This window comes from Melospiza melodia, chromosome 5 (genome assembly GCF_035770615.1).
Source record: "Melospiza melodia melodia isolate bMelMel2 chromosome 5, bMelMel2.pri, whole genome shotgun sequence".
NCBI classification, from domain to species: Eukaryota; Metazoa; Chordata; class Aves; order Passeriformes; family Passerellidae; genus Melospiza; species Melospiza melodia.
This window is the reverse complement of record NC_086198.1, coordinates 71,000,323-71,017,396: the sequence shown is the minus strand read 5'-3', so window position 1 is coordinate 71,017,396 and position 17,074 is coordinate 71,000,323. Positions and strand designations below refer to the sequence as shown.

Sequence of the window (17,074 nt, the reverse complement as noted above, 5' to 3'; positions counted from 1 at the left end):
CCTGTGAAGAAGTTTGCAGAACAAATTCTGGATAAGCTCAACACAGTGGTGTCAATTCTGCCCTCCTTTAAAAGCCAGTTACATAGCTGTCATTGACTTCACTGACAATTATATTAGTTGACTGTCAATATTTTTTCATGGATATTTTTCCTGTCATTCTGTATTCCAGTGAAGTAACCTTGACTGATGGGAGAATGACTGCACTAATGGATTATTGTTTTAGTAGGCCAACTATAATCTCTTTTTGCATCTTGCATTGTCATCATCCGTAATTCTTCTCAATCCTATTAATTCTACATATAGTTTCAGACACTCATAAACAAAACATAGATACATTAAACATATGTATTATGACTTATAAATAAGCAGGTTTGAATGGCACATTGCCTTTCAGCTTACTATGTTGAAGCTCTGTAAACAGACAAGTGTTTGGATTGGGATCACAGTTTTGACCAGCTTATATTCTGCAAATATTGTTCTGGTTATTGTAGAGCTGATGTGATTTCAACAATTAATGTCATGTTGGAAGTGCTGCAGCTGAGAAGACTCCACGGCTTCTGACTTACTTATGCTCTTGTGTAGAATTCAGTGTCATGAAGCTCAATTGGCCCCAATGAGGCTTGATGACTGGAAAACCATCAGTGCCAACAGTGTCTCCACCAGTAGGTGGTACTGTATTTTTACTTTAGGGTGATGGAGAGTGAAATAGAAGCAATTTAAGATGTGTGTTGGTGAGTTGGATTCTAATGTTCAGATGAGGCTGGAATCACAAAGCACTCTAAGTGCTCTCAGGCGCAGAGCACAGCACTGCACAGTGTGCTCAAACCCTGTCTCAAACCTCTCACCACCACCCTCCAGGTCCAGAGCCTAGTTTCTGCATGACTACTCTGCACAGGGACTAGCACTTCTGAAAAGTAGCAATGTGGACACACTGTGTCTGGCCATGCCTGGCAGTTTTTTCTGTGTCCTGAGATGAACCTGCAGTAAGATTATCCTTGTGTCTTCCAGGTTCAGTGGGTGTTTCTCCCCTGAGATCTCTCCTCAGCTCCCAGGCTGAAACCTGCAAGGAACAGAGGGACTGGCTTATCAGAAAACTCTCTGGGAAATACTAGATCTTCATTCAATGGTATAATTGGGATAAAGAATAATTGTAGTGACCCTACGGAAGCTCCAGAATTTCTGTACAGTCAGTACTTCTGTTTCGCAGAATTTTATTTCAAGTTAAAGAAATCTTGGTTGCACAGAGTTACGATGCTGAAACATTTACACATAAAAAGGTGATTCAACTGATATTAATTAAACAAAAATTGAAATTAAAACTGATATTAATTAAACAAAAATTAAAATTAAAACTGATATTAGTTAAACAAAACCTGATATTAGTTAAACAAAAATCATCAATATATGACATAGCCACCAATAAGAGAGGTAGAAAGTGCCCTGTGATAAAAAAAGGCTTAATAAATCCAGCCTTGCATGTTATTCACTCTTTGTAGTAAAGAAGGAGTTAAGGTGGCATTATGTGGGCATTTATAAGGGAACATATATACAATTAATTTCTACACAGCAAGTACTGCAATTTAATAATTTTGCACCTCTGTCTAGAGACCATTTTTGTTTTTCTCAGTTGAACCTAATTTCTTCACATGTATTGATCCTGCAGGTCTGCACTAAATCACCATGTAGTGGAGAAGATAGAGTTCCCATGGTCAGAGCTTCATTCGCAAATCTACTTCAGTAATTTTTACGTGGCTACATGCCAGGAAAGGTAATGAATCTGTCTGTAGCTTCTGTATTGAACAGAACTCATGTTTGGACACTGTCATGTAGCAACGACTGCTGGCAGAGTAATGCCGAGCAGGGAAGCTGAGTAATGATAACAGGATTTAAAAATGCCACGGGCAATTTTCCTAAATAGTAATAAAAGAGATAGTTCTTGCTTCATGTCTGCACCTGAATGAGCTGCATAGTGAACAGGTTTTCTAATTGTAGTGAAACTTGTCATCATCTTCAGTATTTACCATAATATAATTCAATACTGCATAAGGAACTCAAAGTTTATGCACATAAGAAAAAAAATCCTCAAGATTAAATTTATAACAAAGCCAAAGAGATACACAAATTATGGTAATTAAGTTGTTAATGGCTAACACAGAGGTAAAGATGGGATTTATTAAGGCACAAAAATGGGGTTTAACATGACTGTTATAAATGTAAAATACTAAAATTGGCTAGATGGTGCTTCCCTTTTTATGGAAGATCAACAATTAAAGTCAGTGCTTGTTGGCTTTAAGGAAAGTTTCATGAAACCTTTCATATATTACATAGTTAATGAAGTTATGTAACTACATAAGTAGCAGAATCTTAACATAAATTTTCTCTTGCATTTTCCAAACATTTAATGGGGGGGAGAATAATGCCATAACATAGAAGAACATAGCAGGGTTTCATAAGACACTTATTCCTCTTTAGGAGAAATGGAAACTGCCACAAAATTGCTTTGACTATTACTACATGCATATTTTTACTTCATACACAAAAGGTTGATCTGTGCTTAGCTGCATCTGGCACAGCTCCAGGGAATTAAATGGGTCTGTGCTGATTTGCATTAGCTCATGATCCAGGCATTGCTCTAAATCAGTTATAAGTGTCATTTTGAATGGTAAAATGGCATTTTTTTCTCTTTATGTCAGTTAACAAGATTGTATATTAATACTTTATTTTCTTTCCCATTTGACTTTTACATGCCATTCAAAATAAAGAAAAATATATCAATGTTGATAAATTACTTTTATGTAGTTAGTTTCTTCCTGACATTGTCTCAAAGTTCTTCACAACAAATTGAGTGTGAAAACTGCTAATCATCATTGAAATATTTAGACATGAAGTATATGCCTACTCTCTTCTGTAATAATATTATGGATTGCAAGTTTTTTGCATCTGTCCATTGACTTGGATTGTTAGTCACAATTTTTTTGTGACTTCACATTTTTTTCTCAGAAGAAAAAGGATCTCATAGTGCTTTTTGGAGTTTATTACAATATCAAAATATGAAGCATTTAAAGCTTTTCAGTCAAGGAACAATAAATATATAGCATCAATTAAGTTGGAAAATATTCTTAAGATAAATAAGCACAATTTAACCCAACACTATAACATTCACCATTAAACTATTCCCATCACTACCATATCTATACATCTTTTGAATACCTCCAGGGATGGTGTGTGCACCATTTCTTTAGGTGGCTTGTTGCAATGCTTGACAACCCTTTGAGTGAAGAAAAACCTCCCCTGGCACAACCTGAAGCCATCTCTTCTTGTCCTGGTGCTTTTGACTTGGGACAAGGGACCAACCCTCTTCTAACTACAACCTCCTTTCAGGCAGTTGTAGAGGGGTGTAAGGTTTATCCTGAGCCTCCTTTTTTCCAGGCTCAACACCTCCAGCTCCCTCAGCCACTCCACACAGGACTTGTGCTCCAGACCCTTCACCAGCTCCATTGCCCTTCTCTGGACTTGCTCCAGCACCTCAATGTCCTTCTTGTAGTGATGGGCCCAGAACTGAACGCAGGATTCACAATGTGGCCTCATCAGTGTCAACCTCAGGAGGACAAAATTTTACTGGCCACACTATTCCTGATAGAGGGCAGGATGCCATTGGTTTTCCCAGCCACCTGGGCACACTGCTGGTTCATGCCCAGCCAGCTGTCAACAAATGTGTAAATCAGATTAAATATTTTATGTATTAATTAAATAGACTTTGATGTCCATGGCCTGCTAAAGGACTTGGCTGATACAGAGGCCCATCTACAGAAGTGCTAGTTGTGCTGTTTCTCAGTATTCTTGCTCTGGGTGCTGCACCACAGTGAAGCTGTGAGCAGCAGGGCAGCAAGAGCTGTGCCAGAGGAAGAGGTGGTCTTTGGCAGCTCACCTGCTCTGCTGCTCCAGCAGGGCTCTGTGGATATTACCACTTCCCTTCTCAGCACATCTGCCAACAGAGTCACTTGCAGGATTGCAGCAAGCTCAAAAAATTGACATATTTTTGCAGAAACAGATATGAACAGAGTTGACAGATCTGAGAGGACACAGAACAAAAGCAGGAATTTGAAGCAGACTACAGACATGCATCTGTCCATATACGTGGTTTCATCCTATGGGCATGCTTATGTTGTACAAGAAGATCACAGTTTTCTCCCAAACTTTCAGATTATGCTCTGAAATTTTGATTTAACTCTTTCAAATATAATTTAAAATTTTTGCTCTGTTTTTTTTAGCAGTAACCTGCTTTAGAAATGTTAAAGCAGAGAAGTCACACTATTTATCATGCAGCCTGCACTGGACTCAGGCCACCTTCCCTAGAAGTTGTTATAGTGTAGACACAGTAAAGATAAAGTGGAATGGTAACTAAAATCACAAAAAGGAAATTCAGTGTTCCTTTTCTCCTAACATACAGAGTGCTGGTTATGCTAAAAAATAAATACAGAAATAAAAAAAATGAGACTAAGACATTGAAACTGGTCTCTTGGTTTAACCACAGGACTGCAAATTCAAGGATACCTAAGCCAGGGAAAACCAAGATATTTTGCTGATAATGTCAGTGTATTTCAGCAGTATGGCTCAATGGTACAACTTTTCAAAACCAATGATGATTAGTTTGGGTGCTGCAAAGCCTGGTTCCAGCTCTAATCTCAATCCCATGTATCACTGTGGTGCTCTGTGGAGGTGTGTTAAATTTGCAATTTTGACTCCAGTTAGAGAAATCCTTGTGCATGCTAAAGGTCTGCAGTGTCCCAAGAAGTTCACTGGGCAGCATGTAATGTTTTATTAAACCTTACATTTTGTAAATGTATTTCAAGTAATCATGTCAAAGCCAAGACCTTAGTTGAAACTATTCAACTAAGGTCTTGGGTGATAAAGCTAATTATTTCTTGTAACAACCTGCAGCCTGTTAAGCCACAGGGAGTCATCTCAGGGTGTGCATCACCAGGCACTGCCCTTGTTCTAGTTTGGCTGGGGGATCCCTCTGCTTGCCCGCAGATCCACGGCCAAAGCGAGCACAGGCCCCTTGTCACAGACACAAGTGGTTGCACATCAAGACTGCTCTTCTCTTCTCCCAGCTGCGAAGGGGAAGAAAACTAAATCTGTAGAGACTCCAGGAGAGGCAAATGCTGCCAAGGTACTTCAGGAGAGCGCGCTTTTCTTTGGGTTCAGTGTTCAGGTGGGGTCACAGAACTCCCCAGGTCTGGGACTCGATAACGATCCAGGAAGCCCATTTGGGGTCACTCCCGGAGCCCTGCGTGCCCTTTCCCCGCAGGCCGAGGGGATGCCACCTCCGTGTCCGCCGGCGAGCGGGCGCGCCCAGGTGCGCTGAGCCGCGCCCGTGCGGGCGGAGCCCGCGGAGCCTGGCAGCCGTGGGGCCCGGAGGGGCGCTGCCCGTCCGTCCGTCCGTCCGTCCGTCCGTCCTGCCGTGCGGGTCAGCGTCTGTCCGTCCGTCCGTCCGTCCTGCCGTGCGGGTCAGCGTCTGTCCGTCCGTCCGTCCGTCCTGCCGTGCGGGTCAGTGTCCGTCCGTCCGTCCGTCTGTCCTGCCGTGCGGGTCAGTGTCTGTCCGTCCTGCCGTGCGGGTCAGTGTCCGTCCGTCCGTCCGTCCGTCCTGCCGTGCTGGTCAGTGTCTGTCCGTCCTGCCGTGCGGGCCAGTGTCCGTCCGTCCGTCCGTCCTGCCGTGCGGGTCAGTGTCTGCCCGTCCGTCCGTCCGTCCTGCCGTGCGGGTCGGTGTCTGCGCGGCCGCGGGGCCGGCCCGGTCTGTTCGGTGCGCGCATCGCTCGGGACGCGGAGGGCCGGCGGGGCTCGGGCGCGGCCGTGCGCTCCGGTTCCCCCGGTGTCCGAGCCCCCGTAAGATTTCCCTCCGCCCTGGCGTCGCCCCGTTGTTTTCCGAGGAGTGGCGTGGGTCCGGGGCCGGGGAAGCTCCTGCGCTTCTGCCGCGGCTGCCTGGGGTTAAACATCTTTTCAGCTTTGTTCTGTGCTTTTTGGTGAGTCTCCACTCCAGGCGTGCCAGGGAGGAATTCCTTGCTGCTTCTCGATACACCCACGTTTGGCCCCAGGAGCTGCGCCTTGGCAAAGGTGGGCTTGGTATTTCCTGGGTGACCGAGAAAGGCGTTTCATGTTTCTGCCAGGGGTGAGCTGAGTCATGAGCTCGCTAGAAATGGTTAAATTATTGTCTAATCAAAGCAGTTAGTTTTCGAGATGACTTAGGACCAGTACCTTCAGTAGCAGGTTAAGAACAGAGTTGGCTGTCACTAACCAAGGCAAGTCAGCCCTGAACTGCAGAATGACAGCAAGTCATGGATGTCACAAGCAGTGTGTAGCACCGGAGTGTCGGGTCTGCCCAATTCAGATAGAGAATATTTAGGTGTTTAAAGGGAAAAAAAAAAAAGAGAAAAAAATACAGCTGAATCATAAAAAAAGTTCAGAAGTTACACCAGCAACTGCCTTGGCTCAGACTGGTTTCCTGTTGCTGCCAGTCTTGAGTCAGAGCTGGGAGAGATTATTTCTGCTAGGAGGAGTTCTGCTGACACGTTCGTGTTTGTTGACATTTGGAAGTAGGAGGTGAAACTAGCTTAGCTACAGAAACTCTGTGCTGAGCAAGCCAGGCAGCCTCAGTGATTTGTCATCTTCCTCAGCCTTTCCAAGTGATCTTCAGACTGTTCACAGGGTAATAAAATAACAGTAATGCCTGGATCAGCCTCCTCTTCCCATCTCTCAGGTGGTTCTTTGGTCAGTGCAGTTACATGCCATTTTTCATGCAAGTGGAACAAATGACTTTTTTTTTGCTTTAACCATGAGAAGCTGCTCAGCCCAATAAACAGAGATCATAAGCATTCAAGATTAGTCTTCTCAGTGATAAATCCAATATTTCTTTGTGAATGTGGGCAAAGATTGTTGTTCAGAAAGAAGAGAAACAACCTGTGGCAGTCACTGGGTGACTTAGTACAAATGGCATGATTAAATTTTTCTGATGTCGTAAGGTATGCCAAGGAATGAAAACCTTTAGAACACATAGAAAAACATTTTGTTTCATGTGAAACAAAATAAGCCTGCCATTCATCTCCAGCTAAATGAAAGTACACCAGTCACCAACAAGGGGGAAGAAAATTGTTATTTTCTTCACTGTAGAAACGCAATGCACTGATAGAAAGCTGCCTTACAGTTTCCTTACTGTTGCAGGAAACTGAAGGACTATACTTATCAGGAGTGTTTATCTTCATGATTTTTATTTCATTAAAGGCAAGGAATGTTACTGCTTCTCACACCATCCTGGTTTGGCATCAGTATAGGTATTGGGAGCTACGGGATTTCATTAATCTCTGCATTGGTTTTTTTTCACAGAATAATAGAATAGTTTGGACTGGAAGGGACCTTTGAAGACTGTTTAAACCGATCACCATGCCACGAGCAGGGCATTTTTATCTTGCCCTGGTATGGGTTTATAAAGAGAAAATATATTTATCCCTAAAGGACTTTTCTGTAATTTTGTTTTGTGATTTATTCTTCACTAATTTTGTCATAACAAGTATATGCAAATTTTTCTTTTTCTAAGACTATGCTAATAGTTTAGGATTTTAAAATACTTTCAGGTGCAAATGCTAATTCTATATTTTTACATTATCCAACTGTAATTTCTAGTAATAATAAGAGTGTAGAATAGTGTCTCTCCTACATACTATGCAACAGGAACTGCATGTGGATATAAGTTCTCTAAGATTTTAATCTTCAGCTGGTGAATATGAACATGCCTATCTTGTGGGAACATTTTTATTAAGTCTGACTTAGCAATACAAAACAAATCCTGTTATATGGAAACACTCTTAGCAAACAAGGAAGTGTGTTTGCACAGCCTGCAAATCAAATTATAACTTCCTGTAGTATGTTTGTTGTATAATATGGAATGAGAAAACAGGCAGCAGGTACTCACTCTAGCTCCTTACTTGAAAAGGGTTCTGTCTCCCAGAGCTAATACCAGCATTGCCAACAGCAAATAGGATATTTTTCGGACCTTATGTATTTTAACTGTTCTTTGTTAAACTGTATTAAATGAATTATCCAAGTCTGCTTCTTGTTAATTGTTCAGTGAAGTACTTTTGATATAACATTTTTATTTCTAGAGCTTATGTGTGAACACTGAGGCTCATCCTTTTCTACCAAGTCCCCAAGTGCCATTTCTTCAGTTGGGAAAGGGGAGAAGAAAAGAAAAGAAACAAAGGGAGTGTATTACTGATGCTGTCACTCTTCAGGATGAATCGTTAATGTATTATTTTAATTACAGGGAAAACATGGGGGAAAAATCTATTTGTTGCATCCCCAACTTCCTCTGTATCACAGTGGACTGAGCTTTTGTACTTCTGCAAACTGTTTCATATTTTAACATATCTTCACAATAAGCCTTCTTTACAAAAAAGGTTGCTCTTAAAAGTTTTCCAGGCTAGAGTGTGTAACCCACACAGGCTGCCTGATGCACTCCACTGTGACAAACTGAGACGTCAGCCTAGACTGCCCAAGCCCTGTGGCAGCTTTGCTGCCTGACCCCTGCTTCCCCATGAAAAAAGCAACTCCTTTTGTTCTTGGAAATGCAGTACCTGCTCTTCCTTTAGAAACACATCTAGGCTGATTACAATGATGCCATTCCCACAGACTGTCATCATCATGGTGCTGATAATGCTTGGCTGGCTGAGTGTGAACCTTTGCTCTGTGCTCGGGATCACCCAGCTCTCCAGCAGGATTGCAGGGATAGCTGGGGAGCTGTCCCCTGTTGGGTTAGATTAAATTTGCTGGGAGGTGGAATGAGGCCTTCACCTGAAAATTTTGTGATCGGTTAAATAAGACTTGGCTCACACAGTATTCACTGAACAGTTTTTATAAAATGCCTTAGCTCCCATATGCAGTGACAGTTTCCTCTCTGTTTGATTTTCCTTCCTTTTTTTCCATTTGTTTTTCCAATCTTAGCTAGCAATATAAAACCAGAAGCCTTGAATAGCAGCAGGCTTACTTTAACAGGCAAAGTCCAAAATCATGGATTTGGCTATATGTTTGTGTTCTCTGCACAACAAAAAGGAGCCCTTTCATCTTCAGGTTTCAGTTTAGCTTTTAAGATTTTGAGTTGAATTTTTAACTGAAGCTATTTTTTTTTTTTGTTCATTCCTTGGTATTTCCCTTATTGCCTGTCTGGCCAATGAAGTGCAAAATAGGGATGTAAAATAATGTAATCACCTGTGAGCTACAGGAGTGGGTAATGACCCAGTGCAGCACTGTGCGCATTGTGTGGGTTTTGTGTGTTATTTCACAGTCAGAAATTACAGGTGCTCTGCAAAGACACAAAAAGGAGTGAGCAGAGTGGGAACAGGGCTCTTCCAGTGCTGGGCCTGTGTTGTGAATCATTTGTCCTTCTTTTCCTGCTCCCAGGTGCTGTGCTCTCTTTTTCTCGCCCTGACTCCTGCCAGGCATGGTGCCAGATCACCAACGTGTCTGAATCACACTCTCCTCTCCTCACCTCTATGGAGGGGGCTGGCAATGAAACAAACTGGAGCAATTCCCTTCCTTCTGGAAGCAAATACCACCTCTACATTGGCTTGGCTTTGGCTATAGGCTCCAGTATCTTTATTGGTTCTAGTTTCATACTGAAGAAGAAAGGACTTTTGAAACTGGCAGACAGAGGAGTCACCCGAGCTGGTAGGTGATGGTGCCATCCTTGCTCCTGCTGGGGACACAAACACCTCTTCTAACTTCACAAAATCAAGGTTCAACTCACAGATCACATGTTTAAAATGACTTTAATGGTGACCAGAAGTCCTGTCTTGGTGAGGGATGGAGACAAGGTATTATTTCTGTGCGTGGTTACAGGGACTGGGATTTCAGAACTCTTAGGACTAAGGGATATGCAGTGGGTATTAAATCTAGTGAGCTGGTGCTATTTCCTCACTGAGAGAAATTAGTTACCAAAATAAAATTCTCCATTTGTCTTATCCTCCAAAATGCCCTTCTCCCTTTTCAATCTTTCTTCCCCCTCATTTGAGATTGAAAGTCTTAGGCTGGTTTAGCTTTTTGGTTTTGCTCAGCTTTTTTAAAGTGAGTAGAAATGACATTTATTACAGAAGTTTCTACAGTTAGTACAACCATCCTTTCATCAAAGTCAGCAGATGAACAGCTAGAAAAAGAACAGTTGCACTAATGTCTTAATTTGCTTTGCATGGATTTAAATACATAGCATTAGCAGTTTTGCTTTTGTTTGTTGTCTTTATTGGAAAATATTATTCCAGGGAATTTGGTTATTTGAAAAAACTCTGATACTGAATATTAGATATACTTATGTTTTATGTTAAAAAAGAGTCATGCACACAGGGGCATTGTTCTTTCATATTTCTTCAAACCTAAAATAAAAGGAGAGTCAAACTGCAGCTGACTGTGTGAATATATTGGATCTGACCTGGAAAAGCATTTTGAAACATCTCTAAAGCTCACCAAAAATCTTTTTAAACATTTTACTTTTGCTTGAAACTTCTCCTCTGTGAATATTTAGTCAAATAGCATTTTCTGAAAGCCCAAGTCACAAAGCAGTAGAGTCATTAATAAAATGTCAGTCAAAATCAAATATTCTTCTTTTTGTATCTCTTACAAGGTAACATGCTCTTTTTGTAGTTTGTAAGTGCAAATGTGAGGCTGTACTTTTTGTTTCTTACAGTAAGGTGATCTGTTTCCTCTAAGATAAGGTTATTTTTTTCTCTTTCAGGACAAGGTGGATATTCTTATTTGAAGGAATGGGTTTGGTGGGCTGGACTGCTATCAAGTAAGTCAGCTCTTTCCTCTCAGCCCATATGTAAATCTACAAAAAGCAGATTGTTTTAAATAGATTTATTGTCTGATTTTTCATTTCCTTCACTTAAAAGAAATGTCCTTGCAATCACATTCATGACAAGCTCTTCTCATATGCCTTCTTTCAAATACTGCATTTGGTCTTAAGAGCTCTTGGCAGAATAACCATCTTTTCTTTAATATCTGATAAAATACCATGGAATTGCATCTGTCCAGCTTCTAGGAGTACTTAGGGGAAGAGTATTTTACTTCCTTCCAGCATTATTAATTGTGCAGCTAATTTTGAAATGAAAATGTGCACGTATAGTGCAGAAAAAAGATTTTGGTTTGTTATTTGCTGTCAGAGTTGTCGTACAAAATATTTACAATAGCATGCCTTTTAATATTCTCCTCCAAGCTGATCCAAATGTTCTTTCTTCTGTAGTGGGATTAGGAGAAGCTGCAAACTTTGCTGCCTATGCCTTTGCACCTGCAACCTTGGTTACCCCCTTGGGTGCCCTGAGTGTTCTCATAAGGTCAGTACCAATGGGGAGCAAGCCTTGGCAAATGAACCACTGAGGGAAAAAATACTGGCTTTGGCTGAGAGATTTTTAATAAAAAAACTGAAAATCAATTTATGGGCAAAAATTGGTTTTTGTTGATTGCTGGAAATATATATTTCCTTATTTAGAACTGAGTTATGTGGGTAGATGGAATCAAAAGTCTTGTTGCAAAGGTCACTGAAGGCCTTCCCAGTAGCTTTTCACCTAGATCACAAAGTAATTCTTATCAGCATAAACAAGGTATACTGCTGATAGAAGGTAATTTAGCTATTCCTAGAGAACTGGAACTTTAAGAACTGTTTTCCTGTTCTTCGGCTGTGACTAAACTTTAAATAAAAATACAGCATTCCTTCACAAAATGTTTTCAAAAACATTTTTATTGATAGGAGCACAATTTCCACAATTTCATATTAAGGCACAGTTAGCAAACCTTTTGATTTTTTTGGTCATTGAAATATTTTGGAAAGAAGGCAAAGAAAATCTAAGCTTTCTTCTGTATTCACAATTAAAATTTGTGGTTATTTTGAAACATAAATGTCTTTCACAGACTTATTGTTTCCTATGTATGAAGAAAAAAATAATTTCCAAGTTCTTAAGCACATACAGTAACGTGGCCATCATAGCAGCAGAAAAGATGTGGACTGTGCATGCAAAAATTTTATAGGAAATAATCTTTTAGCAAAATGAAGTTATAGTACTTTAATTGGAAAAATCTGATTTTTAAGAACTGAGTATATTACATGAAACACTGTGTTTAAAACAATATGCACTACATATTAAAAACAAAACAAAAATAACCCAAACAAAAAACCCCCAAAAAACAACCCCCTCCCCTAGGATGCTTGGAATAATTGACCTGCTCAAACTGCAGCTGTTCTGTCATAGCAAAACCAAAACCAATGTAACTGAGTCTCTGCAGTGGGGCTGGGGTCAGCATGTTGGTAAATGCAGATCAGCTGGATGCCTGGCTGCTGCTGTGCAAAAACAGCTTGAGCTTTATTGCCTTCTTCTTTGATGGGGAGAGCAATCATTCAAATTTTCATGGGACAGAGGGGTTGTTAGAACTTCATGTCAGTGAACTCATTACCCGTGTGTGAAAAAAAAGGTCTGTATTTTGATCAGTGGGTTGAGTGGCTGTTTGTGTGTTCACACACCATTAAGCCTGTGTCTGTGCCCAAGGTTGTTCTCTAGCAGGCTAATCATGCCCTGGGAGTGGTGTTTTAGGCCATGTTATTGTGCTTAGGTTAAATAATCAACTCCATGGAGATCCTGGGGTTGATCTCTGAAGGGGGAGATGCCTTCTCTGTGTTTTGGGGGGAGCCCTAGAAAGCCAGGCAGAAAGTGTGCCTGGGTGGGAGAGCCTGGGGAGAGATGAGGAATAGTTTCCAGCACTCATGTGCATTGGTTGTAATGGCAAATGAACTGCTTTGAGCCATTTTCGGAAGAAAGAAACAGCTTCTGTGGTTAATCTACAGTGAGAGTGCATACCCTGACCCAGGCAATCAGGAACGAGAAGCTCCTTAGCAATTTGGACCCTTTTACAACCTGGAAGGAAGAATTGAGGGCTGCTAAACTCCCTAAAACCTGACCTTACCTTCTTGGTCATGACCAACTTTCGTGGAAAAACACCTCACAATTTGATTGTTTCAGACCAGTTTACCATATATCCAAATTCAAGAGAGGTTTTCTGATATGATACACAGAGAGATTTTGAATGTCTTCTGTGCATGGTGGAGCTGAACATTTTATTTCTGTTTTGCTGAACAGTGCTATATTGTCATCCTATTTTTTAAATGAGAAGCTGAATATTCATGGAAAGCTGGGCTGTGTACTAAGCATTTTGGGGTCAACAGTCATGGTTATTCATGCCCCAGAGGAGGAGGAGGTCACCTCACTAGATGAGATGGAAAGAAAGCTGCAAGATCCAGGTCTGTATGCAATTGCAGTGAAGATATGCTGCAGTTCACAGGGAAGTGTCTGGGACACCGAACAACTCTGAGCATGTTTGTGAGCATAGTCTGATGTTGTGTGCATTACTCTTCCCTTTCCTCTTTTGTACAGTGTTTGTTACATTTGCTGTTCTGCTGACAGTCGTTGCCCTTGTCCTGATCATTGTTGTGGCTCCAAAGAGAGGTCAGACAAACATACTGATCTACATTTTAATTTGCTCTCTCATCGGTGCCTTCTCCGTCTCATCTGTGAAGGGCCTGGGCATTGCCATCAAGCAGATGCTGCAGAGGAAGCCAGTCTATCGCCATCCCTTGGTTTACATTCTGGTGGGCATCCTGGTGCTCTCAGTCAGCACTCAGATCAGCTACCTCAACAAAGCGCTGGACGTGTTCAACACATCCCTTGTGACGCCCATTTACTACGTGTGCTTCACTACCACAGTGGTGACGTGCTCCATCATCTTGTTCAAGGAGTGGAGCAGTATGGAACTGGGTGACATCATTGGAACCCTGAGTGGATTCTGCAGCATCATCATTGGCATCTTCCTACTGCATGCTTTCAAGAACACTAACATCACCTGGAGTCAGCTGATGTCCACTGTTGCCAAAGAATCGTCACCGCCACACCGCGACTCTGAAACCAGTCACACTTTGCTGGAGAGCATGGAAAACCCAGCTTTGGCATATGAGGAGGACAACATTTTATTCAGTCAGTGAAACACTCAAGCAGTGTTCGTCGTCAAAGTATCACGAATTGCAAGCTCAGCCCACCCTTGTCTACTAGAAAGCTCTACTTTTCTGCAGTCCTCTGGAAATTAGTCTGTGAGGCCAGTTAAGTGTGGACCACTCCTCTATTGTGTGCTGTTGGCAGTAATGAGTGAAAGCGGTCAGTAATTAGCACAACAGACAGAAACCTGGTGGTGATTATATGTTAGACAATTAAAAACACGGTCCTTTTTTTATGCAGCCTCTCTTCCTGGGAAATTTTAGCAAAAAAGAATGGTCTTTGTAAGCCATGTTTAAAAATAAAATTTTCTTTGGATGATAAAAGACAATCCTTGCTGAAGTGGCAGGTACTCTGCTATTATCTTGCGATGGCCTTAATATTTCTGGCTTTCTTTATATTTTTGTAATTTACTGCCAAGTGAGCTTGTAGATATTCTACATGAAGGATATTCATTGAAGACATAACATGAAGAAAACAGTGTTTAACCATATTAGTTTTTCATTTAAAATTTTGTGCAACATTTTTTTCACTTTTGATGACCTTCCAATGAACATTGATTAGATGTCACAAAAATTTTCACAAATGCAATTCTTGATATATCTCAGCTTTTCTACCCAAGGAATCCTGAATGGATTGTGAATTCCTGAATGTGCCTGTACTTTTTTGTTTCAAAACTAAGACCAAGTTTAAGAAAAAAAATGCATTTGCCTGCAAACAGCTGCTACTGGCTTTAAAAGTTACATGAGGTTATAGAATTAAGTATTCAAATCCAGGAGAAAAACAGAACCTGCAATTAAAAATTTCTCCTTTGTTTCATATAGTTTTGGGGATTACGAAGTGGCTTTACTTATTTCCATAATTCTTCCTTATACAGCCATCTATAACCCATATATACAACCATCAGAACCCATATAAGCTTTTCAAATTTTTTTCCTTATTTTCTGGGAAGGTATTGTTCTTTATTAATAATAAAGCAGTCCTGTTAATTTTTATTCTTAGTCAAAAATTCATTTTACAATCTATGCGCTACTTCTAAAAATACTAGGTAGGGGATGAGCTGTAGGCAAGGGGTGAGAAATGTCAGAATGTCTTTTTTTTGTGTTTGGACTTCTCTAAAAAAGAGTATTTGCCCCTCTTAGATGTTTTACAATATGTTAACCTACCAGAGGCCTTGAAGATTGGTAACTGTACTGTAGTTCCTCAGTTGTGGTCACGGATCTTCTTGTCACAAAAAAGCTCGCACAGTCCATGGTTTGCTCATTACAATCTTCTTTGTTTTCCACTTTGTAAGTAAGTAACTTCAGCAATCAGACATGTGGTTGGTGACAAGCTCATCAGAAAGCAGCATTTCCAATCTTTGGATTTCTAAGTGTGAGTCCAGAAAGTTTGCCAGAGGATGCCGTGACTTCAGCAGTTAAAAACTGGTTTTAATCAGCTGAAATTTATATGCCAAGCGGAACTTCCTCATGAAGCAGGCTATATGTTTTCTAATGTTCAAAAGGTTTAGCAGAAGAAGACAGTTTGGATGGATAGAAAATTGTTCTGCCAAAGAAAGCTCATCCTTTACAAAAGGGTTGCTGCTTATATTTCATATATTTGTGTGGCATCACTGTTACCCAGCAAAAATGTACTTGCCTTCAAATTATAATGACATTATATACATTATCAATTTGGAGTATTTTTCAGCTTGAGTGATGAAATTGATAGCAATTCTTTGCTGTTAAAAAAGCGTCAGACAAGAAAATCTACTAACAGGGTTTCATTACTTCTTAGTTAATGTAGAGAATAATTTGGTTTCATTGACCAGATCCAAGCTTCAAAATCTTAATAGTTAAAACAAGTAATACAAACAATAAAAATACTAAAGATGGAGGGGGTTTTATAGTTTGTTCTTTAACAAAAACTTGAATTGCTTTTCACTCTGAATTACACAGTTCAAAGAATAACTGAAGAAAATGTTGACTATAAAAAAAGAAATGCGTTTTGCATAGTTCATGGCCCCTTTATTTGCTTATAGAGTCAAAGTGATGTGACCAAATGAGTTATTTGTAAGAAATAGCAACCAGTCCAGTTCTTGAATGATCGTGTGTTGGCATTTTTTAAAGATATATCATAATACTTTCTTTGAGATGGTTGTGGACTCCTTATATACCAACTGCTGGCAATAATGAGCTAATACCAAGCAAAATTCCTGTATTTTCTACTGGATCTGTGTATCTGCTATTACAGATAAATAGCAACTAATAATAAAAGAATGTTATTTTCTAACAATGCCAAAAAACCAAAGTTAATGGTTATTTTCATGGTGTACAACAAGTCCATCATGTTAGAAATAAATTAGTGATATTTTTTGTATAAAAACATTTGTTGTAAGAGAGGATATTTTTTAAATGTTTATATTTAGTTACTAGTTTGGAATAACTTTGATTTTTTAATTGAAATTATGCTAACATTTCTCTTGTAATAAATTATTCATGGTTATGTACTAAATCAGCTGTGTTTTTTAAACAAGGGATTAAAAAAAGAGTGTCATTCATATTTCTAAACTGGAAAATAAAACCCAAAGCATGCGTGTCTCACAGCCAGTCTCAGTGGAGAGTGTTTCAGTGAATTGTCAGGTTTCCCAGGCAGTGAAATGAAGAACACTATTTAAAGTAATTAGATGTGTTTTGGTATGTAGGGCAAAGGGTTAAGAAGGAGAACAAAGCAATCCTCAGAGGCAATACATTGCTAACCAAATTAAATGTTGATACTAAACAATGCTTTTAAATGTTGATACTAAACAAATCTTGGCAGCCACTCATTATTACCATATCTCAGGACAAATTAATGGGCAATTAAGTTCCTTACATAGCTGCACCAGCTAAATTTAGGTAGGTCAAGAAGACTCGGATAGGTTAAAAACACCTGTACAATTTTGGGAGGAAATACATCAGTTATTAGTTTCTATAGAGATTTGTTCTACCATCTTCATTTTGCAGCCACACTTGAAAGAACCA

The 17,074-nt window shown here is 40.1% G+C and overlaps 1 protein-coding gene across 1 annotated transcript; it reads left to right on the top strand.

Annotated features, from left to right (window-relative positions):
- Positions 1-613: 613 nt before the first annotated feature.
- NIPAL1 (NIPA like domain containing 1) lies at positions 614-16,448 on the top strand. Its single transcript, XM_063158095.1, has 9 exons — positions 614-669; positions 1,664-1,768; positions 5,035-5,237; positions 5,312-5,470; positions 9,451-9,717; positions 10,775-10,831; positions 11,282-11,372; positions 13,167-13,327; positions 13,461-16,448. The coding sequence occupies exons 1-9, from the start codon at positions 614-616 to the stop codon at positions 14,063-14,065; spliced, it is 1,704 nt and encodes a 567-aa protein (XP_063014165.1). The 3' UTR covers positions 14,066-16,448.
- Positions 16,449-17,074: the final 626 nt, after the last annotated feature.

Bases quoted from the DNA above. Each gene is read 5' to 3' on its own strand.
- NIPAL1 (XM_063158095.1), top strand. From the start codon at position 614: ATGAGGCTTGATGACTGGAAAACCATCAGTGCCAACAGTGTCTCCACC. The intron at 10,832-11,281 runs GTAAGTCAGCTC...TTTCTTCTGTAG, and splicing joins GTGGGCTGGACTGCTATCAA to TGGGATTAGGAGAAGCTGCA. The intron at 11,373-13,166 runs GTCAGTACCAAT...TTTGCTGAACAG, and splicing joins GCCCTGAGTGTTCTCATAAG to TGCTATATTGTCATCCTATT.